This window comes from Chinchilla lanigera, unplaced genomic scaffold (genome assembly GCF_000276665.1).
Source record: "Chinchilla lanigera isolate Chin_1 unplaced genomic scaffold, ChiLan1.0 scaffold00070, whole genome shotgun sequence".
NCBI lineage: Eukaryota > Metazoa > Chordata > Mammalia > Rodentia > Chinchillidae > Chinchilla > Chinchilla lanigera.
In genome coordinates this window covers 953,951-978,513 of record NW_004955471.1, presented here as the reverse complement: position 1 = coordinate 978,513, position 24,563 = coordinate 953,951, and the positions used below count along the sequence as shown (strand labels likewise).

The following is a 24,563-nucleotide window of genomic DNA, read 5'->3' as shown; positions in this document are numbered from 1 at the left end:
CTAGTGACCATTCCATCAATACTGGCCAAGTAGATCAGTGGTAGACTGCTTACCTTATAAGGGGAGAGGGAGGGAAAGAGGAAAAATAAAAAATAAAGTTAGAACTTTCAAATAACAGAGCAATCTCACCTCTGGATATCTGTCCAAAATAATTAAAATCAGGACATCCAAGAGATATTAGCACTACAATGTTTACTTCACCACTGTTCGTAATGCACAATATGTGAAAAACAACTTAAATATCCAAAGACAAATAGGTGAGGAAATTGTGGTATATAAATGTGATGGAATATTATTCAGTCTATGAAAGAAGGAAGCTGGGCATGGTGGATACCTATAATCCCAGCAATATGGAAGACAGAGGCAAGCGGATCGTAACTTTAAGCCCACTTTTGGTAACTTACTGAAAGTTCGTTAAATAATAATACAATAAATGCTTGAGATGTAACTCAGTATTAATTCCTTGGGTTTAATCCCTAGTTCCCCCAAGAGGAAGGGGGCTACAAGATTAGAAAGAGAAAAAAAGGAATGAAAAAGTAAAAAGAAATTTCTGCAATATGGGACAATATGGATAAACTTGAGAGACATCATGTTATATAAAATAAATTTGTCACAAAAGGACAAGAACTTCATGATTCTACTTAGATAAGGCCTCTGGAGGAGTGAAGCTCCTAGAAGCTGAACACTGAAATTGTGGTTGCTAGGAGCTGGGGGAGGAGAAAAGGGGGAGTTGCTAATTAATGAGCAATAGTCTCCGTCATGCAAGATGAATAATTTCTAAAAATCTGCTGTGCAACATTGTCCCTACAGCTAACACTATATTATACACTTAAAATTTTGTTAAGAGGGTAGATCTCAGGCTAAGTGTTCTTATCCTAATTTTTTTAAAGAAGAAATGCAAACTATGGATTTAAAAATTGATAGACTGGATTTAATCATAACTAAAGATTTCTGCTTAACAAAATACATTATTAAGGAAATTATTAGGTAAATCAAACATTGCAAACAACTGTAACACAGATTCAGTGAAAGCACTTGTGTTGATATGAAGAGCTCTTAGAAATCAAAAATAAAAAGGAACTCTTTTTTAAAACAGGGAAAAGATTTGGATATTCCACAAGAAAACACAGATGAATGGCCGATAAGTTTAGAGAAAGATTATAAGCACAATTAGTTACCAAGTGAATGCAAATCACAAGCACAATGAGATATGACTACGAGCCCTCTAGGGTAGCTAAATAAAAAAGACTGATAATATGTTGTTGAGTATTTATAACTCTCATATGTTTCTATGAGTAGGAGCATAAAATTGTACAATAACTTTGAAAAATACTTTGACAGTTTCCAGAAAAGTTAAATATGAATCTGCCCTACGATTTAACAATTATTCTCTATTTATTCAAAAAAAAAGCTCATTTTCATTCAAATATTTGTACACAAGTGTTCACAGATACTTCACTCATTGTCAAAAACTGGAAACAAGCTGAATGTCTTAGCAATAAGAAAATAAATGAACAAATCATAGCATATCATCACAACACAATGTAATTTGGTATTAAAAAGGAGTGGGACATTGATTCACAGAGCAAATACATGAATCTAAACAACGCACTAGGCAAAAGACTCTAGCTTCAAGAGCATACATACTCTATGCTTTCTGTTACACAAATTTTAACCACAAACAAAACATGTCTACAGGCAAGTGTGTGCAGGGTGGTGTGAGGTAGCAGTTAACCTGAAAAAGGCACAAGAGAATTTCTAGAATAACCAAAATGGTCGCTAGTTTGCCTTTGGTGAGGATTGTATGTGTAATTTGCAAACGTCAGATTCGTCAAGCTGAGCATTTCCTTTCTACTATGTTGCATGTAAAGTACATGCCAATAATATGTAGATATGTCCTTAGTAAATATATACCACTTTTCAACAGGTAGAAAGGAAGTGAATTGATTTACGAAGGGTAGCAACATATTTGGGCCCTTAGCATGGAATCTGTAATTCCATTTGCAAAATGTTACAACATAGATATGAGCATTTCAAAAGCCAAAGGTCCAGTGAATGAACAGGTTAAAAGGTCCACATAAAACATATCAAAGAGAAAGGGAAATGAATCCCTGTGGACAAAGCAAAACTTTGATCCATAAAGTTAGGTATTTTATAAGATGTCATAACAACCATTTTTTCCATGAATATCAGTTGACTGCTCCATTAAAAAATTTATATGGATATTGGCAATTCATCATATACTCTTAATTTAAGGATTTAATAATTTGGGACATAGATATGTCCCCTATTTTTGACTACTGATGTTTTTGCAATTAATCAACATTGAAGCACCAAATGAAGAGTGATTTTAAAGCACCAGTCTAAGCAAAACTTTATACTGTAGGGGTGAGTGTGAAGAAAATTTTATTAACAATATATACACATACAGACAGGGGCTAGCCAGGAGATTTGATCTATGACTTGGTCTGTAATTCTCAGAATACCTGTTTCTTCATCTTGAAAATGGGTTTAATAATAACACCCTCACAGGAGTTTTATGGAGATTGAAGAAGAAATCACAGATAATATATTAACCACAGTGTTTGGTTTGTACTTAGTGACTGATAATCTCAGTTTCTTTTCCCTTAACCACTGCATCTTGTCTTCCAGACTGAGAGGAAGGTCAGCTAACAGAACTTATACAGGAGTATTTCAGTATCTTATAGATTTCATGTTCTTAAGAAACCAATTTAGAAACTCAAGTGAAGGCAAATTACACTAAACAGTAAAAGCTTCTTATTTTCCATGGAAAATTTTTAAAGGAAGCTGGACACTTCTGTCTAGAGAATTGTCCTAGAACTAAATTGCCCGAAGCCTATAACACACATGATATCATAAATTTACATCTAATCTTGATAAGGTCAGATTTTCAGAAAGGTTCTAATGGGACATTTCTAGTAATTGGTACTAAAAAAAGTCTTAGGATATATATCCTCACCTGAGAAATGTTCAGTGTCTACTCAACACAAAATTTTGTTCTACAAGCTGATTACCTGAGGACACAAGGAACATTTTTTATCCCCAGAGCAAAAAGAATGGGGTCAGTGTACACTTCAGTGAACTAGAGCGGAAATTCAAATTTCAACCACAGGCAAAAACAATTTTGTGACCTACTCAGATGTTTGCAAATTTGATGGCCTTCATCCGTGGGATGCTGACAAAGCCTCATTCTGTGCTTTCCAAATGCCAATCTACATAGGATCAAAGGGAAACAGAAACAAGTTCTGATAGTGATATTTGGTGTCTTTTGTGACTTCTGATTTTCTCTTTTCCCTGAAGTTTCCATTGTACTATTTGAAGAACCCCGATTCCCAGCTTGACTCCCTAAGGCTGATTACTGGAAAAAACATTCTGAAAACACTTTTTTTCTGTGCTTCAATTTTTGGAAGATTTAAAATGGGGTAATGAGCAAAATACATCTCCAAGATATAAGGAAATTATAAGGAGAATTATACTTTTCCTTATAATGTAGAAAATAAACACAACATCATTTGGACACTAAAAGAACTCTAAGATCCTATCTCACCTGAGCCCTACTGCCAAGCATTATCTATCAATCTGGCAGGAACCTGAAGGCTGGAGGATGTAGAGGAGGGGAAGCAGTCATACTGAACTAACACTTAACACTCCTTTCATTTATTACGATGATTAATTGCTTTTCTGCTGGAGTCAAAAGAGAATCAGTCTTACACACAGTTGTTTAAAAGAATACTATGACTAGTCCTCCAGGTAGCTGCATCAGGGACACAGGGGGAAAGTCACCATTTCTTTTTAAAAACTTCTACTGCTTGTGTAGATGTAAATGAAAATGAAATAGCAAAGTAGCATGTCTGTTTGACTGTTTATCTCCAAGAAATGATAAGCTCAATAGGAAAACACAAGCAGCTAAGTAATTTCACTCAGCTAAGTAGCACTCAACCAGTACAGAACTGCCTATTCTGAGTCAGTCTAACATCATCAATAGTTTGTTAACTAGAACCAAACTGTTAAAATACTTTGATATATACGTGTACATGCATGATTCATTAACCTTCCAAAACATATACATATTCACAATCTTATTTCTTATGCCTTAAAAATATGATGTGGTTTTTAAGTGCTCACAATTACTGTCTAAGCTGTACTTTTTTTTTTTTTTTTTTTTTTTTTTTGGTTTTTCTCCGGTACCGGGAACCGAACTCGCGACCTTGCACTATAGCCAGGCAGGCGCTTTTGCCACTGAGCTAAATCCCCAGCCCCTAAGCTGTACTTTAAAGCCCCTACCTCCTCTCCCCACTCCCCATCCCAAAGGAAAGCAGAAGAAAGGAGAAAAAAAAGATGCCAGGATAAAGACCTCAAATCCATAGCGACTATTAGAACATTAATGAACTGTGTTTCTATTTACACTTCCTTCACCAGAGCTAATTGTTAGCTATTTTAAGGAAGAGGTTATGCTTTAATTAACAGCATTTGGTAAATAAAAGCTGGTTGTATCTCTTAAGTATGTTCAAATTTCAAAAATTTTATTTCACAGCAGGGGTTTCAGTTCATCTAATACTTTTGTGTGATTAACACTTTTGATCAATGAAGAAAGTCTTTAAAAAAAAAACCCAAATAATTAATTTCCAGAACTGAACACAAAAAGCATAATTAATGAGTAAGCAAAACATTCATCTCTAGAGCATTAATGTTTGTGCATATTATAAATGAAGCTCATGAAAGAGGACAGAAACATCTCTGGTACTAATATTTCTAAGTCTGGTTTTTCTATATACTTAACAAATCTAAGCATTTAGGAGCAACATTTTCATTTCTGTAGCATAATGTTCCTCTACCGTTTCTCCTTCCATATTCTCTGGCCTAGCTCTATCTGTTGGAGGGTTGAGTTTAATTAGATGCTTTGGCAGACATAAAACACTGTGCTTTCTGCTCGTTTTCCCTTCATCTGAATCATTCTCTGTTTTATTGCATCTCTGCACAGTTGTATTATCCGATATCACCACCCATTTCAATTAGGCCTCCATACTCCTCAACTTTGTAAGTTTTCTTCCTTTCCATCCATTTATCTCCCTTTTTAAACAGGAGATTAGAAGAAAAGAATGAAGAATCAGACATACTGGTCCATGTTCTTTAATCTCAGAACTGTAGGAGGCTCAGGTAGGACAATCACAAGTTCCAGGCCAGTCTGGGCAACTAGTGACTTAGTGAGATCTTACATTCGAATTTTAGAATGAAATAAAATAAGATAAAATGATTGAGAATGCAACTCAGTGAGAATTCTTTGGGTCCCATTCCCAGTACAACAAGGCAGTAAATGTGGAGCTTTGTGCATAATCCGTCAGGCTTGGTCCCGCTGTCCCATGCTGCTGCGCTACCTTTCCATGCACAGCCGTAATAATCACCACAATCAGGAGAAACAGGAAGGAAAAGACAAAACTTCCAAGCAAATATTCTTCCATTGCAGTTTTAACTAAAATTCTTGCCTCTTCTTCAAGAAAGGAGATTCTAATAGAAACAACAAATGTAAGACCTCTTAAGAATAACAAAGTTAGCAAACTCAGAAAATGATTTTATTATTTCCTCACTGATGTGCATACTTATGAGGAACTGTGAGCCAGTAGTCAAAACAATAACAGCAGGAATAGCTGCAACTTGTACTTACTACTTGCTCAGTAGTAGTTTGCCTTTCAAACGCTTTACATAGCAAGCTATCTGATGCTGAGAACAACCCCACAAGGTAAATATTATAAAAGAAAACAGAAGCACCAAAATTTAACTTTCCCTGAGACAGAAAGCTAGTAAGAGAAATAAATCGAAATAAGGCTGTAGAACCTGCCTTGTTAATAAGAGAACCAGACCCCTCAAATATTTCTATCCCATGAATATGCTGTGCATTTAATTGAGAAGGTGTTTATAGTTTCAGAGAAATGAACTCTTCTGGGACTAAAATGAGTGAAAATGCTTCAATATAGATTAGGTTTCCTTTACTAACTATCCACAGCATCAGACTGAATGCGAGTTCCTCCTACCTATGTTACATGCTTTGTAATAAAGACTGAAAAGAAGAGGAGTCATCACGAGACAAACAGAAATGCTTAAGTAAGGGCAGAGTGCTGCCTTTCCCCCATAGGAGGGTACTGTGTACTTCTTCAGGGTTAGCAGCATCCCTCAGCTTCTGCTCCAAAAGGAGAGGCCGCTTCTCTCTTCTCCACATCTCCCTGACGGCGTTCTGTCTTGTCTGAGAGCTGTAAGTGTGAGCTCTAGGAATTATTCCCAGGTCCCTAACAGTCTAACCAGGAGAGGTGACTCAGTTGGAAAGAAATTCAAACCAGGTAAGAAAACTGAAGTATCTGGGACAAAGGACTACTGGGACTTTACACTTAATGTAGAAAGACCAATTAAAACTTCTGCCTAGTGCTTCTTGTACATTTTCTATTATCTTTGGTGTAGTAACAACAGCAGAAAAATTAGATTCTATACACTAGATGGAAGAGTAAATTGCAAGAGTATTTTGTCAAATTCCCATTTTAGAATCATTGCATCCAGAAAATTTTAAAATACTATTTAATGTCTCATTTGCGTTCAAACCATAATATTACTCCTTTTACCTTAAAATAACAACCCGCCCCAAAAATTTAAAACATAAGTAAACCAATGGATCAAGTCAGTGTTTTTTCCGAGAAAGAGAAAAATCTGTTCCAAAAGCTTTTGCTCCCACCAAACTGCCAATGTGGCAATGCATCAAATTAATTTGAAAGACACCCAGCAAACTAGAAGCATAAGTATAAACTGTACAAATAAGCTCTCTGAAAAGTGGCAGTTGCTTCAGAAGTCTAACATGTTGAAAGAGCATAGCTCCTTTTCTCAAAGACAGAAATAAAAGCATGTACTTACAGTGTCGTGAGACTTGTCCTTGACATCATAGACTGTTAGTTTTATTTTGGTCTCCTCATAGATGGGATACTCGGATGGGAATATGACACCAGTCAGAAACAGTGGGTCTCTTGTTCCCTGAAAGAGCACAAGCACACAACTTAGATTTGAGGAGGTAGCAACTGCAGTGGGCAGCATGCAGGGACACATGAGCAGGAAGACAGCAGTTTTTCTAGGAAATAGTTCTGTCACAGGAGAGCTCTGAATTGTGGAATTTTGCTTATGGGCAACAACAAGGACTGGGGCCTCAGAGAACTGATTCAGCTGCCCACAGTAGATGGACTTACATCCTTGTGTCAGAACTGCTAATGATGAGGCTTGTGAAACAATTTATTTTCATTGTATGCAGAAGTGTTCTTTAGGCCCAGTTGTCCACTTACAATGTGTTTAATAGCTATAACCTGTAATTTATGAAAATAATCTCAGATACTGGCCAAATTAAAATGAAGCTAATTTCTAAAAAAGATCTGTTTGGTAATCTTCTGCTGTCCATGCCTTTCCTTGCTTTGATTGCGCTGAAAGCCACACTATGAGAGGGCCCATTTGGTTTTAGATGTTCAGCTGTGGTGTTTTTTTAGAGACCAACATGAAGTCTTACGCGGGAACTCTAACTAGGGTGCACTTGGAACTATGAAATGGCTTGCTCAGGATGCAGTATACAGGATATTTCAATGCCTCAGAATTCATTTTTAGAGACCTGCTGCTTAAAATTAAATTATATATAATTTATATGTATAAGCATATGTATGTATACAAAACATTAAATTGAATATCATGGGAATATTTGCTCAAGTTCTGCAGACCATGGCTATGGAAATTTCTGAAACCTCAAGTTATCCATTGAAATATTCATTCACTGATTCATTCTTTTATTCAACAAATATTTTTTGCTAGGCATTGTATCAGACACTTGGGAATAGGTTGTGAATAAAACAGTCAAAAATGGAATACATATTCTAATACAAAATTTTGAAATGAGCCCATATAAATCATTTTTCATGGCTAGCATGTAGTAAATTTAATTATGTGTTTTTCACCACAAAAAAAATATTGAGGAGGAGGTGATGAAAAACTCAGAAATAAATAACTTCAAGTTTTGGCAATATTTCAAAAATAATTAACTTGAAACATATAAAGTTAACAATTTTAGAATTGTAGTCACGTTGTCTTTATATGAATAAGATTATTTTAGTTAATTCACCTACAGTATTAACTAGCCTTAGAAATGTAAAGCTTCCAAAGAGCAGATTCAGGGCTACATGAATATCTGGGTCATTCCCATTATAGGAGAGACTGGAGTTCAGTCTGAATCACTGATTCCACTAACTGCACCAAAGCAGGCAGGCACGGCTGAGCCAGCCAGGTCGGGGGAAGGCTGCTTAGATTCTTAGGAAGAAAATCTTCATTCCAAACAGATGTAGCTCGAAGTCTAAAAATAAAACAAGTCAATCTAAAGGAGTTTAGAGTACACTTTCTCCAGCCGCAGACGTTCAACTCAGTGTCGTTCACTAAGGTCGTGAAACGTGTGATCAGAACAAAATTATCAAAAGGGAAATACTTCCCCTTTTGAATCTGATCCAACACAATAACGAGTTTCCTCCTGACACATTCTGAATGCTATATTGGTAACAGTAAATGTAAATAGGAAATCGCTCATCAGATGAGTAATATATACACTTTTTGCCTGGAAACATCACAGTTTCTCAAATTAATAACCTAACTTTCTTTGAAGAACACTGAACTTAGAAAGACACACACAGTAGAAAATGTAAGGTTTCCACATTTAGACTGAAGAACAATGGAAAAAGGAAAGGAGCACAAACACATAACAGGTTTAGACTCCTGTGCTTATTTTACAACTTTTCCCTAAACTACGTGTTCACACCCTTCCATTTAAAATTTATGTGACTTTTGTTTCTGTCTTTATTCTATTCTCTGGGAATTCAAAGAGGAAATTACTACGAATGGAAGAAAAATTAGGTCTTTCAATGAAAAAGACAGGTTCTTCAACCATGTGTTTATTCTGCTAAGTGATCAACGGACGCTTACCCTTAGTAACCTCAGACATGTGTTTCTAAGTGAGGGAGGACGGTAACGGCACAGCTACAGACCATGGAAGAAGTCCTTTTAGCTCTCTGCTGCAAGCGTGGAGAGAGAGAGAGAGAGAGAGAGAGAGAGAGAGAGAGAGAGAGAGAGAGAGAGCGAGAGCGAGAGAGAGAGAACACGCGGCAGACAGCACGCTCACCTCTACAATTTCAGTGCTGGAATATCTTGTCAGGCTCTGCTCTGCAGGGTGGATGACTGAGATCTGCACCAGGGTATTCAGCTTCCGATCACGGACAGGAGCCACAAGATCCTTGCATGCTGCCGAAGGCAGAGAAAAGAGAAAGAAAAGAAACTAACACCATTATCTCCAGGAAAGCTGTCCCAGGCTGAAAGTAAGCTCAGCCAGGGCGCTGAAGGAAATCTCCTGGGACCCTGGCTGAGTTTACAGAGGAAGTCCTCTGGAAGTACCTTACAGAAATAGGAAGTCACGTGCCTCGGAGCTGCACTGAGAGTTCATTTCCACTGACCACATTTGCCGCTCATGCAAGTCTTGACTGCTGTGAGAGCCCAGCTCTCCTGGGTGACTATGCACATACTGCTCAGGGACTTCAGAGACTCTAGTTAGTCACCAGTGCCTAGCCTTTAATTCACACTCTTTGACGAAGTAAATTGATCTGAGCCATATCCATACCCAGCAAAGTAGGAGGTCCCTTCCTGACACTGGCAGCAATAGTTCAAATGTTTGAATGCACACTGGGACCTTCCCTACCTCCGCACTAGAACCGGATTCCTACAGTCACAGACACTGAAGAAGAGGGGCCTTCTCCCTCTGCAGGACACAAACAGAAGAGGAATCACAGCCGGGTGTGGGTAAAACGCCTTCCATCTGGAGTTCAAGCTCAGACTGGGAGAGAGCAACCTGGAGCAGGATGAGTTAATTCTTGCCTGGGGGCCACTGAGTTAAGAACTTTACCCTAAACACCAGGCTCAAATTACAGACTCTCCACACTATACCATATTTACTTGAATATTTTCTCCCCTCACATATCATTCAGCCACTTAGGGAAAGAAAAATCTAGTAAAAAGACTCCTTTCTAGCAAGTCTCATTATCATGTGCCCTGCCCTTTGATCCCCCCTTTTAAAATCAGTGTATGTTTGTGAAAATGAAAGCAATTCGGGATGTATGGCACTAATTTCCCAAGATGAATGCGTGTGTAATGTATTTATGATGTGCCCTCCTTTTGAACTAGTAGCTTCTTGCCTTGAAGCTGGGGAGCAGCGGGTTGCCCAGTACCCCTTTCAGAGGTGGTTCAAGTCCAGCACAGCTGGTGGCTCGGGTGAGCCCTAAGGAAGAACAAATGCTAGGCTGTTAGAAAGGAGAGACAAGTCCAGTCCTCAGCATAACTACTATTGCTTTTTATGCCTGCTTTCAGATATAGAAAACAGGCTGGAAATATGGGCCAGAAAACTGAGAAGTAGCCCTGAGTCCTGGCTCTCCCAAGGTAGGGGGCATGATTCCACATGATCCCTACCCCACACCTCTAGGGAGAGCAGGACGGTGGAGAAGGAGGTGTGTTTATGCTATACACTGACACCCATATGGGTCACAAGACCTCCATCCACTGAGACAAAGGTATTAGGGCTTACAACTAAAACTTCAAAATAAACTACAGATGTAAGGATCACCTTTCAGTCACTTAGATATCATTTCATTTACAGAAGCCGAATGAGATTTTTAAAACATAGGAGTTTGAAATGTAACAGCCCTGGTGTTAGTCCAGGCTTGATAGCTAAACAGCATTGAGACAATTATTGAACTTCTTGATTTCTTCTTGTCAGCCTTTAGGATTCCCTGCTCTACCTGGCATTTGGTCCTATGTTTTCCTTAGTTAAGCCATATGCCTCAAGTGGTACAGGAGAGCATAGGAACCATGTGTGGAAAAAAATCACAGCCTCAGTTTATTTATTTATTTATTTATTTATTTTGGTTTTTCTCCGGTACCGAGAACCGAACTCACGACCTTGCACATGCCAGGAAGGCGCTTTTGCCGCTGAGCTAAATCCCCAGCCCCCAGCCTCAGTTTATTTAACCCTATTTTTGAGGAACTCTGCTCCTCATATCTTTGTTCCTTAAAATGGTGATTTGAATTATTATTTTGGTTTTGCATATTAAGATCTGGCTTGGAAACACAAAGTGCTCATATTTACACAACCCAACTTCTCCAGTAGCTGTTCCCTTCATGCCCCAAAAGCTCTGCTTCTCCCCTTGGCTTCCTGACTGCTCCTCTGCACTAAAGAATCTCTTGTTGGCAGCCCCGCCACCCTGGTTCTGTTTACTCAAGCTAACAAATCTATGCTTTTAAAAAATACTAAGGGGAGGTTTCAATAACCTGGACATATCACTGGAAGGAAAGTGAAGGCTGGATTTAGTCGTTACTGTTTTGGGTGGTTACTTTTGATCACTTCCTTGACTTGCTTTATAAATGTCCTTCATTTTACCTCTCCTTCTCTTGGTTTTCTGCTCACAGTGAGCATTTACTGATGTTGACAAATATCTGTCGTTGGATGTTAGCACTTCCTCCACTGTGTTTCAAACACAGCGCCCTTGCTGCCCTGGGTGCCCTTGCTGGTGAGAGCTTCACCTCTGTCCCCTGAGCTCATGGCACCTTTGCTCAGAATAAGTCACTTCTCTTCTGAGTTCTTAGCAGTCTTGACTGTGGGCTGTGGTTAGCTCTCAGAAGCAAGCAGCTGTCCTCCGTTTCAGCAGAGAAACTCTCAAACTCCCGTAAGAACAGAGAAAATACTGAACTTCAACCGTCTGTGCAGCCCCAACTGCAGAGCCTACGACACTGAGCAAGGAAAAATAGTAGTCATGGTGCTTCTCATTTTCTTGTATTCTATATCCACAAATCAGGCACAGAAAACAGTAACTATAGTAGTTATATTGGGGACTGCACTTATAGCACTAATTTCCCAAGATGAATGCGTGTAAATGTATTTATGATGTGCCCTTCCTAGCAGTCCATTTATTGTTCCTTAGGGCTGAGGCAGCAAGATGTCTCAGAGAGAGCCTAACATCAGGCAGAAACCCTGAGGTGTAGCCTGGGATTCTCCACTCCCTAGATCTGTTGTACTAAATAACAGACTCCTGGGCACTCAATTTTGCATCTATCAACTCACTTGTCAGGGTGGAGGTAAGGGAGAAATGAGCCTTTTATGAATGGGATTTTCTATGCAAAAATATTTACTAACATCATTGTCCTAATTTTTTACCAATATTTGAATGTTGTTATTTGCATAACATGGTTTTTATTAATTCAGCCTTACTCAGACAGCTCCTTAAAAGCTGGTGCCAGGTGTAATGCCAAACCAGTACATGAGTCACCGCCTTTCATCAGGTGAAACCCAGGCGTGTCATGGATCTACACATACTGAAACTGTCTCCCCGGAGGAGAGGTAAATGGTGACTGAGTGGATTGCTCCATAGTGACGTTACTCATTTGAACACTGCAACATTTAATTAGCATGGGAATTATTTAGTGCCAACAGAGAAGCCTGAAAATCTATTATTTTCAAAAATAAAATGCTGTATCAATCTTTCAGCCATACCCATCATTGTCCATTACCCAAATAAAACTGCTCCTGGAGTACCCTGCGTAAAAGGTCTCCCTCAATTTATAAGACTAAAAGGATGCAATGTTTTGAACTTCCGTTTCTCTTTTGTTTAGGTTTGATTTTTAAGATTCGGAATGATTTGAGTCAAACCGGTAGTAACAAATGCTGCTCTGCAATTATTCATTCATCAATAGATTTTCTACTTTTATTTTTGCCTTTTTACTGGTTTTGGTTTATACTGACATATTCAAAACTATTCCCCCAGATCCAGACGAGCTTTAATACATACAATGTTGATAGGCTGAGATTCAAATGTACTTAGGTTCACGGATGGACTATTTTTGCTGAAAAGGGAAAAATGACAATAGAGAACAAATGAGAAATTAAATCACTTATAATTTGAATTTTGTTTTAGAAAAAAAGAGTGAGGAGTGATTATTTTTCCAGTTAATGTTGTTACAGTACGGCTGGAGATATAGCTCAGTGGTACAGTGCCTGCCTGGCAAGCATGATGTCCTGAGTTTGATTCCCAGAACCCCCGCCCAAAACATTATGTTTCAGTAACTAGAAATACGACTGTTTTCATTCTTCTTCTAATGATCGTGAGTTCGATCCCTGTAAGAGTCCCACACGAGACTTCTGCAGGAGCCAGGCAGATGTCACTCTAGTAGAAAGAAATTCTCAGTAGAAGTGACATGGTAAAAATAAATGAAACCTCGATACCTTGGGAGAAGGTCAGGCACAGAACCATGCGAAGGTTCTTATATTCTATATAAGAACCTCTATGCACACTCTTGCCTGATGAAATGAAGAGCCACTGGGCCTGATTAGAGTATCTGACCAAAGTCTGAAACCCATCCACTCCATAGGCTAACACTAGAAAGGCCATGCAAAATTGCTAGATCTGGCCTGAGGGCTCCAAGTTGCCCACTTTTTTTTAGATGCTTATAGCTATTAGTAGACCTTAGGAAGAGAAAAGATTGTCTTCTGATTTGATTGTTCTGATAGTTGAGTGCTCAGACTCCATAAAATAATGACCTTCAGGGTTCTTTCTGAGTCAAATATTCCATGTACCTCGGAATGCCATTGTTGTTTTATTATTTTATTATGATTATATTATTACTATTAATTATTACTATAATACAGAAATTGAGCCCAGGGCTCTTGTTCAGAGCTACAGCCCTAGCCATTTTAAATTTTTATTTTGAGAAAGGGCCTTCCCAAGTTACTCAGGCAGGATCCAAACTTGCAGTACTCCTGAATCGGCTTCCTAGACTATGGGGATTACAGGCATGTACCACCATGCTTTGTGCTGTTGTGTGTATGTGTGCTTCTTTTAATAAAGTATAAGGTATTTTTTCATTCAGTAATTGTTTCTAAATCATGTAATTCCATCAAACTCATAGAGTCCATTATTCTGGCCAACCATGGCTAGAAGCTTAAAATTTTCTCTTGAGGGGCTGGGGATTTAGCTCAGCGGCACAGGGCCTGCCTGGCAAGCATAAGGTCATGAATTCAATTCCTGGTTCCGGAAAAAACGAAACAAAAAATTTTCTCTTGAATCCTCTCAAAGAGCTGAGTCAAGCAATAATCAAGTCTAAGTAGACTGCAATAGCAGCACAGCCATAATGTGAGGAGTCCTCAGTCTTGCATTGGATGTGTAGTGGATCGACAAGTATGCAAAGGCCAGTCTTTTGGTGGGACAGTGGCCTGAGCCCTGGGAAGCTTATCTCTCCTGCTCTCACAACTCCTCTTTCTGTGGAATGGGTCATTTTTCTTGCTTTGTTCCCATTTATCTCAGTTCTTGCCATCCAGGGTTAATGGCATCTATCAAAATTTATCCAATTCCCTACTCAAAATTAGCCAAAGGAAATTAGACTTAGAGGAGAAACCACACATTGTAGCATACAGAAGATAATTAAATGTATTGGATGCCAGGATCAGACCTAAATCTCTTTATGAGACTCAGGACAAATCACTCTATCTTTTTGAGGCTCTGTTTTCTTATCTGTAAAATGGAGGCAAAAAAATAGATCACAAATTTGTTATAAAGACTATATAAGGCATTGTAGAGAGAGTATTAGGAATATGAGAGGACTTTTATGTTAACATTATCAATATTATTATTATTAGCATTAAGAATTATACATTAACATAAAAATGGATTTATCTGTCTCACATTGTTATACTAAATAATATGTTCAAGATATTTCAGGTTGATCTCAATTTTATATAAAGACTTTTTTTCAACAAAATCATTCATTAATTATATAACTGATTTTTTTGTACCCTTCTATTTCCATGTTCTTAAATAAATATTTAAAAACCTATTTTACTGCTGTGAGTTAACTTCAAAAAACTGAGGTGTATTAGTGTATCTCACTCTAATATGAAACAAGGTGGGCACTCTTGTACATTGTAATTTCATCTTTGATCACACGCAAAGCCAACAATAGCAGAAAGCTTTATTTTGTCTCACAGTAGGTGTGCTATAGGAAATGGTCAGCTTGCCCTGAATGGGGGGTAAACGTGCCCTCAGTCAGAGGACTGTGGCCTATAGCAGTATTAAATTAACAACTGAGATGTCCCAGGGGTCATGGACTTGCTCTGCTACTCTGCATTGTCACTTCATCAAAGAGGAAGACTTCCAAAGTTAATAAAACCTCTCTCTCACAATAAAAATAAATGTTCCAGCTAAACCACAGTGTAGCCTGCATACATTTGACCCCAATGACGACATGCTCCTTGACCCTATTTGTATAGACTCATCATCAGGAAAATGGAAAAAGTAAATCCATGCCTTACAGAGCACCGGTTGCATCCTAGAGTAAAAGGGTGACCTTACACACATAAGGATTTAGGGGGAAAACCTGCCTCCCTAATCACTATTCTTCTGTCACTAACCCTGGTAAGAGAACCAGGCCCTTCCTTGAGGATCTGAGGAAGCCTAGAACACGATATTTTATTCACTCCTCAAATCTTTAATGTTTGGTCAAGTTTCTCAAAGATGCGACATATGTATTGTCCCCCTTGTACTCCAGAAAATGAGATTCCACTAGCCAACTGATAAAGCCATTGAGGTTACGTTTCCAGCCAGTCACTTGCTGGACTCCATCACAAGGTTTCACCCTTGCCCTTCTTAGCACTGATTACGTTTAGATTAAATCAATTTACATCGAACAGTAAGAGATATATGGAACGCTTGAAAGCCTCCTAGTCCCTCTCCCTAATTACTCTGGTAGTGCAACATGCTTTCCTCTTTTCAGTTTCCTCTGCCTTTCTGTATTTTACTTTTCCTTACACTCAGGACTGTTAAAAAAAAAAAAAACAGCAACTTTCTAAAGCCGACAATGTCTGCCCCTACAGTCCACATCCTCTGAGTAGATTTAGAAGACAATATTGCCTTCTCCCAGCACACTGCATCCTGTGATAACTCAACTGTGTGCAGTCAAGTGGTATAATGTGCAGTGCCTCTCAGTTACAGTAATATCAGCATGATGAGAATGACACAAGTATCAGAGGATAGTCTATGCACTTTTGACTACTTATTTACAGTTACTTCTCAGGAGAACGTGGCTGAATCACAGTGAACTGATCTATGGCCGTCGATGTATCTTTCTGTGTTCATTCTGTTCTCTCTGTCACCACTAAGAACCTGTAATCCATCCAGTGTAACATCTCATCACGCCCTCTCTCTTCCTTCTCCTTCATTTTCAATTGAGCAAGCTTGCTTCCAGTCATTTATTCATTCAGTATTATTCCTTTTTCTCCCTCCTCTGTTACATCAAATACCCTCCCTAACATGTGTCTCTCTTGTGTCTCTGAAAGACGAGGTCACGGAAGTCACCACTCAGGTATCTGTAAGACCTGGGACCCTATGGGTTGGTGACATATTACCCTTAACACACAAAGGTCCTACCTTCAGTTAACAATTTCTAAAATCTTTATAGATAACAAAATGTGTTATTTTTCCCTTAAGGGTAGAGTGGGAGATTTTAATTAACAACCTTCCCTGACAAATATATGACCATGCATACCTAGCAACATGAGTAAAATTTATTGAAAAAATAAAAATAAATGTATAAAAGTTGGTGTGAAGGAAAAGATTAGAAAGTTTGAACTGTTTTTCTTTCTACTGTCTTCTTAGACACTGAGTTCAACACTTTATTGTTATAAGTTTAAAATCAGAGCCTTTCTTTTCAAGAGTGACAACACTTGCGCGTCTTGTGACAGCAGTATGAATTTTAGGCTTCTAGAAGGAAAATTCCATGTTTTATAAACAAAAATAAAACATCAACCCAGAAATCTACAAGCATACACTGAGTGAATGAGTGAAAAACCAAAGCCAGCCCAATGCAAGAATCCCTTATGCAGATTTAAACAAAGCTAGACATTTTTGTTCTCCTATCGCAACCATAAAATATTAATATTGTGCATGTTTTGGGTGGTTCTCATTTAAGATAGTACATGAGACATACAGAGAAAGCAGTGACAGGGCAGTGTATTTAATTTACGGACTACTTACTAATGTGCAGACGGCATTATGCTTCGGTCCTTTGCTTGTGTTTTTTCACATCCAGAGTAACAGTGTGCCAACTGCTGCCTAGTATTTCCATCAATTCCATATGCACACTTTTTACCTGTCAAATTAGGCAATGCTTACAAATTGAAGCCTATATCTGCAGGAGGGAGGACTATCTCTTCATTTTACCAATAGCTCAGTATTCAAGAAGCTGAATCATTCTCAGTAACATCACTCTGCTCACTCTCATCCTCTGCCTTTTCAATGGTGATTTAGCTTTGTAATGAGAATTTTAAGACTCTCAACACTCTAATAATAGAATCCAAATCAACTTGGGGAATGGATGAGACCAGTACCATAGGGAGGAAATCAATGACAAAATTCTGAAGGAATACAAGCAATAATTTAGAAGAGGGAGTTTAAAGACTGTGTTATAGATATATTGCTTCAGAATTCTTGCTACATTGAGATTTGAGGTCTGCTGTTCCTAAATTTTATTACATCTAACTCACTTACAAATTAAACTGTTTTCCTTGATGTAGAAGGATAGATTCAGATTGTTGGGAAATAAGCCCTGAAATAAAATTTATCATGTTTTCCCATAACAGAACAATATAAAGATATGTCACTACATTCTGTGTGTGTCAGTATGTGTGTTAAATAGAAACGTGTCAGTCTTTTAAAAGAAAAATAAAATGGCTAAGAGGATGAAATTTACTTCTTTAGTTGGGAACATTATTGATGTTAAAATGAAGTTCTCACCCAGTACCAGTTCTCAATTTAAGTATTACTGAGTGATCTGAAAGGAGAAAAAAATGCAGGCTCTTCTTGGAACAATGGCGCTCTCAGAAGTCTCCTCTATCCTATTGTCTGCTGGGGAACAGTGAAGATGCCAGCTGTATGCCAGACATCTCATTTGCATGTGAAAGGAAGACATTTTGTTCAAATCACTGCTGTTGGTACTCTAAGACTCTCCTTTTGGAGCCTGTGCCCTGCTCCCCCTGCTTCCCTTGTGTCAAGTTTAGATAATCCTACTCTGTCTTATTTTCCAGACTATTATTGCCCAGGTGACTGAGATTCCATCCTCAGGCAAGTGAATTAGAAACCAGCTGGAGAAGCCCGCATCTCTCTGACTGTGATGTCCCACATCACACGCCATCAATTCCAAACTGGCGTGGCCTCGCTGAATGCTGCACACCTACTTAGCTCTTTCTCTGTGTGTTCCAAAGCCATGTTCTACTTTGGAGACAGCAAGTGCTCACAGCTTTCTGCTGTTCTTTTCAGCAGGAACATATGTGCTCTTTTGGAAAGGAGGGAAATGTTATTCCAAGAGGAAAGCAGGTTCCACTGAATATTAAAAGAAAAACTGCAAGTCATTCAGTGGAAATGTGTAGTGTTAGAACTCAGATTGAAGAAGAAGAAGAAACACAGGAAACAGTCTTGCTTACTCCTTATTGCCCCCTTCTCCGGGGACTTAGATGACAATATTTTTCTAGAAGAGCAACCATTGACATAGACGCAAATAGGCTCCCCATTCAGAATAAGCATGAGGTTCATTAATGGAGTCAGCAGCGTCTGTGATTATTGAAAAAGGCTGCTTCTCTGGTCTACCGGTGGACCAAAGGGTGAGGACACCATGGCTGATGAAGAGAGATACTTACAGGAAGGGTAGCAATGCCACTCTGTTCCCAAAGGTGGATGGCTAAGGCTAGTGTGCTCAAGGTGGCTAGACTCTGAGGACACACACTGATATCCAGGAAGAACTTGGGTATCTGAAGAAGAATGAAGGAAACAGGGCCTGGGGACATTACTGTGAGAGGTTGACAGTCTCGTTAGGGAATTTCAGATCCACTTGCCTGGGCAGGAAAAAACAAGCAGCATGGGAAGCCACTGTTAAATCAGGAAGATTTCTTATATAACAGACCAACCCATGGGTCTGGGCTTCACCAAATATTAAATCAGGCAATTTTCATATACGTTTTCTCACACCAAAATGTCTTAGAAGGCTTGCACTGTGTATATTGTGCTTATGGCTTAAATTTTAGGGGTTAATGCTTAAAACAAAAAAAAGAATTCTCAGTTTAGTATTGTTTTCTTGTAAATGCGTTGGAAATTGTAGTTATGTGGGGCAGTTGAGTTTTTAACAAAATTACTGTCACTAAGGCCAAATATTTTGCAAGTACAAGTAAAATACAGAATCAAAGGCATATAAACAGACAGATTAAGAAATAAGGAAGGAAGGAATAGAAAAGAACTGATGGTTCTAGGGTGATAATTAGCAGCTTCTTTAATGGTCAGCAACTACATAACTCCTTGGAGGAGGATAACTTCTGGAGAGACTGAAGAAGACAACTTCCCTTTTCACTTGAGTCTTCAACCATGCATATGATTTTGTGTAGAGTCATGTGACAAAGGAAGATCTCAATACTTGTGTTGACTAGTAGGGTCTTGATGGTATCAATTCGGCTGTCATAAGACGCGACTGTGAGGCAATGCACAGGGTTTGCACTGATATGCTAAAGCTAGTAATGACTAGTGGATCCCAGATATAAGAAACAGGAGGAGGAATCTGCATGTGAGGAAGAATGCAGACTAGTTTGAGGGTGCCAGGTCTAGCCATTTAAAGCAAAAACTGGTATTGCAACAATCTGTGGAAACAATGAAGTCCAGCCAACTTAGAAGAGAGAGAGAATGGTTCTAAAATAATTGGAGCTTGGAGGACACAAAAAACATATTTCTTAGAATGTTAAAGATCTCCAAGGAGAACATCTCAAACCCACAGCTCAGCAGAACTGCAACGTAAATGCAGAAGGCTTCACAGCCTTTGATGCTGTTCCAGAACAACTGTTAGGTTAGGTAAGATAAGAGCAGGAGGCATCTCCTGTTTGACGTCTCCTTGGCAATTCTTACTTGCTTTGCACTGTAAATAGCCAAAAGTTGACAGTTGCAGATTCCAGTCTTTTCTGTGAACTTTGGATGTTTTTAATGCTATTTCAGTATCCTGCTCTGTAGATGAGTATGATAATTATATTTATTTTCCCTGAGCACTTGTGAAAACCCAATTAAATAAAAGAAGTGGGAAAGAAGATTTATTAAATTCCCAATAATGTATGAAACAATGTATTCCTCACTTTCAAATATTTAGCTCATACATGCTATAAACAGAAATCTTCCATAACAGATGAGGAATCAGAATGTCATTAAAGGGAAGGCAGTAAAACATAATAATAATTAGAATAATACCACCAAATGGTGATTACCATTCTTAGTGCTTTAGGTAAAGTGTTTCATTTACCCTGCCAAGAAACACAGTAAAGAGGAATTTTTTTAGGATCGCACAGGTAGCCAGTAGCAGAATCAGAAGTTTTAGACAGTCCTACTCCTCCTCCTCTCACACACTGTGTCCCTTGGTGTTGCATGCTCAAGTTGAAATGCAAACTCAAATCTTCTGGCCAGCCCATTCTGTTCTTTCTGTTGTTTATTATTCTTCTTGTTGTTATTTGTTTATGTCTATCCTTAAGAGCATCTCAACAAGAGGACTGCATGCTTCCTGACGCTGTCATAACAGAGATCTCAAAGTTATATTGTGAAGAACTGGAACATCAAATTTGACACAAGTCAATTCTGTACTTCACTGTCAAATGCAGTCTAGTGATAGAACCAACTTACTTGGCTCACCCTGTAACTGAGTCTGCATGTCAGTTCTCTCTAAAAGAGCCATAAGGTCATGCAAACTCTAATCCTTCATATATTACTCATGAACCATGAAATATGAATAGTTAAATAATGGTATTCACTAAGAACTTTGAAATGAATCATTTTTTAGAAATAATGTGTCAGCTAGAGGTATACAACAGTTCAAGAACAGTTTTAAAGATATCAATTTATATTCTGAAGAAATGTGTGGGGATTTAGCAATAGAATCTATGCATATATTCAGATCCTGGTTATTTATTGAATGCTTAAAATATGCTTGGCATGATTCTGTGTGCCAGTTTCATAGTAATAAACCAAAAATCAAGTTCTCTATTTTATGGCTTTTATAGTCTACTGGGAGAAGAAGGTTTAAAAAAAATCATCAAAATTCTAAACAGGGTGAAAAATTTGAGAATGCTGGAGGATGATAGATCAAGGAAAGCTTCTCTGATTAGCGGGCATTTGAGCCGTGACTAAAAATACCAAGGAACTGGCTGCGGAGAAGGAGCAGATATTTGGATAATTTGAGAAGCAGAAAGGCCAATGAAGATGATGCGGAGTATATTAAATGAGCACTAGGTATAGTATGAACGGCCTACTTCCTTATGCTTATGTAGAAAGTGGTGAAATGGTCTGATTTTATCCTAGGAGAATGGGAGCCATTGGGGGATTTTCAATGGATCAGGGATTAAGGAATCACTTTTCTGTTTTTAAGGGATTATTCTGTCTGTCGTGTCGGGGAGGGACTGTTCAGGGACAAGAACCCAGGTGGACCACTGAGAACCCTCCTGACTGGCCAATATGAGAGGTCATTGTACCTAGAAGTAAAGGACAGGGGTGGAGATGGAGGACAGTGGTCAAATTCAGAGTATACTTTCAACACAGAACACAGAGAACATGATGATACAGTTCATGCAAGGTTGGAGAAAAAGGATCGAGATGGAGTTGCAGTTTGGGTATTTGAGTAGCTCAAAGGGGGGTGGTATACTTTACAGATGGGAGTCATGGGAGAACAGAATATTTCAAGGGACAAAAATAGGGATCAAAAAGTGAAGGTTTAGCTACCTTAAATTTAAAATATCTCCTAGACAAGGAAGCTCTGATATCCCACAGCCAGTAAAGATGAACAGGAAGCAAATTTTGGGAACAAAGACCGATAAATGTCATTTGAAAACCCTTGAGCTTGAAACTGCTTCAGATAAGAGGACATTTAAATTTTGCAGGGAGATAAAACTGACGTTCTGAATTTGAATAAAGTTTGACCTGGAAATACCTTGATTGTTCAAACTGACTTCTGTCACTGACACTGGTCTAAATTGTAGCTTGGCACACTGTAAAGATATTAAAACATATGACATCAGTCAGCCAATGAGAAGTGTATGAGAATTAGACTTTTTCTCCCACTTCCTCTTATTATGACTGCTTCTCTTAACTGAATTGTGAGGAATCTCTTTGCCACTGGTAAAGTAGAGAGGTCCCAGGAGAAAATAACAGAGCACACAAAAGCTTTAGTTTTCCCCATTCCATGGAAGTGACTGTGGCAAGTCACTTAACCTGTCTCGATATCAGTTTCTTCCACCAAAAAACAGGGATGGCATTCCATTTTCAGTTGCAAAAGAGCAAAGCCCCAACAGGAAGCATTTGAGGAAATGTTTTGTACAATGGAACTGCAGGCGGATTTTGTTTTAATTTTATCTTTCTCTCTATTAGGCCTGCTTTCTTCCCCATGGCGTGCCTCCCAGGCAGTCTAGAATGCATTTGGAGCCACTGACATGACAAGAGCAAATTTCCATTGTATAGACACATGCAAGAGGGTAGTCTTGTTCCTTCATAATCTAGGCTTTAGGTTTTACACAAAACAAAAGCCCCTAACCAAAAAGTCCTGTTTTAGCCCATTTCTTCAATTACCAATAAGTAGCAACAGATGCTGCAAATGTAGGCCCCTCCCAGTAACCAGCACTCCCAGTCAGTACACAGCGGAGGCAAGAAAGTAATTAAGTTAATCACACAGAAAGAAAAATAAACCAGATAGGGTACATTGACCATCAAGGAAAAAAAAACAAATGAAAAAAAAAAAAAAAACAGGAGACTGAGAAAAAAATTTTGAAGAATTTGTTTAGCCCATGTGAAAAATCAATTTAAGCCTGCAAAGTTAAACCTGGTCAAAGACATTCCTTAATTAAATGCCCATATAATATATTCCTCAGAAAGAAACGTGACAAGAAAACTAACCCTTTATTGAAACAATTCAGTTAAGTGAAACAGTCATAACAAGAGGAAGTGGGAGAAAAAGTGATTTCTCATGCACTTCTCATTGGTTGACTGAGGTCACGTGTTTTAATATCTTCACAGTGTGCCAAGCAACAATGGAGACCAGTGTCAATATGAAAGCACTACACTCCAACTGCAGAACATATATCTTGGGTCACCAGAAGCTAACATGGTTTGTTAAGATGCCCTCATTGCTTTATTTTCTCTTCTTTCAATTAAGTCTGTCAATTATTTCTGCAATACAAAAAATTTTACAGGTCTTAGATAACCTTTGATTGTTCTTGTCTTTCCCATGCCTGTACTTTTAATAATCATCCACAAAGAACATGGCCTTTAGGCCTAAAATCTATATTCCTCTAAATCCTAGCAGTAAACTTTTGTAAAAAAAAATAAAAAAGGCTGACCTTGTCTATGAACCACGAATGTCAAGAAGAACCTGTGGGACTCACTGTAGGATCATGGAGAAAATATGAAAGAATATATACAGCTTAATATTTGCCATGTAGAAGAGGTTCAATAAGTGATAACTACCATCATGCAGAATAAAATGCAAGGCCAGTGAAGTAGAGTGTGATAAACTGATTCACTCTAGCCAATATCACAACAATGATAATCACTCATATATTTATTACATTACATATCCTCTTAGGTGTTTTATGCACATTGACATATTTAACCCTCACAAGAATCTTCTAAATTGGATACTCATACACTTACCAGTTTCTACACAAGGAAAGAAGAAACCAAGAGATGATTCTGCAATTTTTCTAAAACCACATGTCTAGGTGATAAGAAAGCTAAGATTCAGATGGTGTCAAGTGAATTTCACATCCCCAACTCTTCCTAAGTGCTTTGCTCAGGGTTAACTCAAGCTTAAAATGCAAATCTATTTCTTTTAGTCATCTGTATTTTTGTTACTATGTTCTTGGTGAGTGATTTGTCCTGAAAATTATCTCCCCGATTGTACTGCTACAGACCTGCTGTTGTCAGAATTGAGACAGCTCAAAGAAAGCCTCACTGGGAAGGTGTTTGCATGTGTAAATTCTACACAAAGAGGCCGCTGTCAGCGGTACAGCACGCCTGCGGAGGCTGCTGCCTTCAGCTCAGAGGGGGCCCAGCCTCCTCTAGCTTCATCCAGCAGAGCCCCAAAGCCAAGAAAACCCACTATTCCAAAACCTAAATAGTAAAATATTGCAAGACAAGCTTTAAAACTTTAATTTATTTTAGAACAGGATTATAAGCAAGAAGAGGGAAATGGGAATTAGCATTACGTCATTACCTTGGAAAATAAGCTCTGTGACTTTAGTTTTCATATTGTTCTCTACTCCCATTGCTTGAACTGTCTCACCTGTACCTTCTAAACCAACCAGCATCTTCTCATCCCTCAAGACCTGGTCCAAATATCATTTCCTTGGAAAGGTGCTTTCTGACGCCATACTTATATTGAATCACTGCTTG

General features: G+C 38.4%; 1 protein-coding gene across 2 annotated transcripts in view; it reads right to left on the bottom strand.

The window, feature by feature from the left end:
- Inpp4b (inositol polyphosphate-4-phosphatase, type II, 105kDa) overlaps positions 1-24,563 on the bottom strand; it is a 353,691-nt gene that overhangs the window by 313,182 nt on the left and 15,946 nt on the right. For both annotated transcript variants that reach the window (XM_005400857.2, XM_005400855.1), the window contains exons 4-5: positions 9,200-9,318; positions 6,916-7,032 (exon numbers count right to left, since the gene is read on the bottom strand). In XM_005400857.2, coding sequence (XP_005400914.1) covers positions 6,916-7,032; positions 9,200-9,318 — 236 coding nt within the window. The remainder of the gene's footprint in view (positions 1-6,915; positions 7,033-9,199; positions 9,319-24,563) is intronic.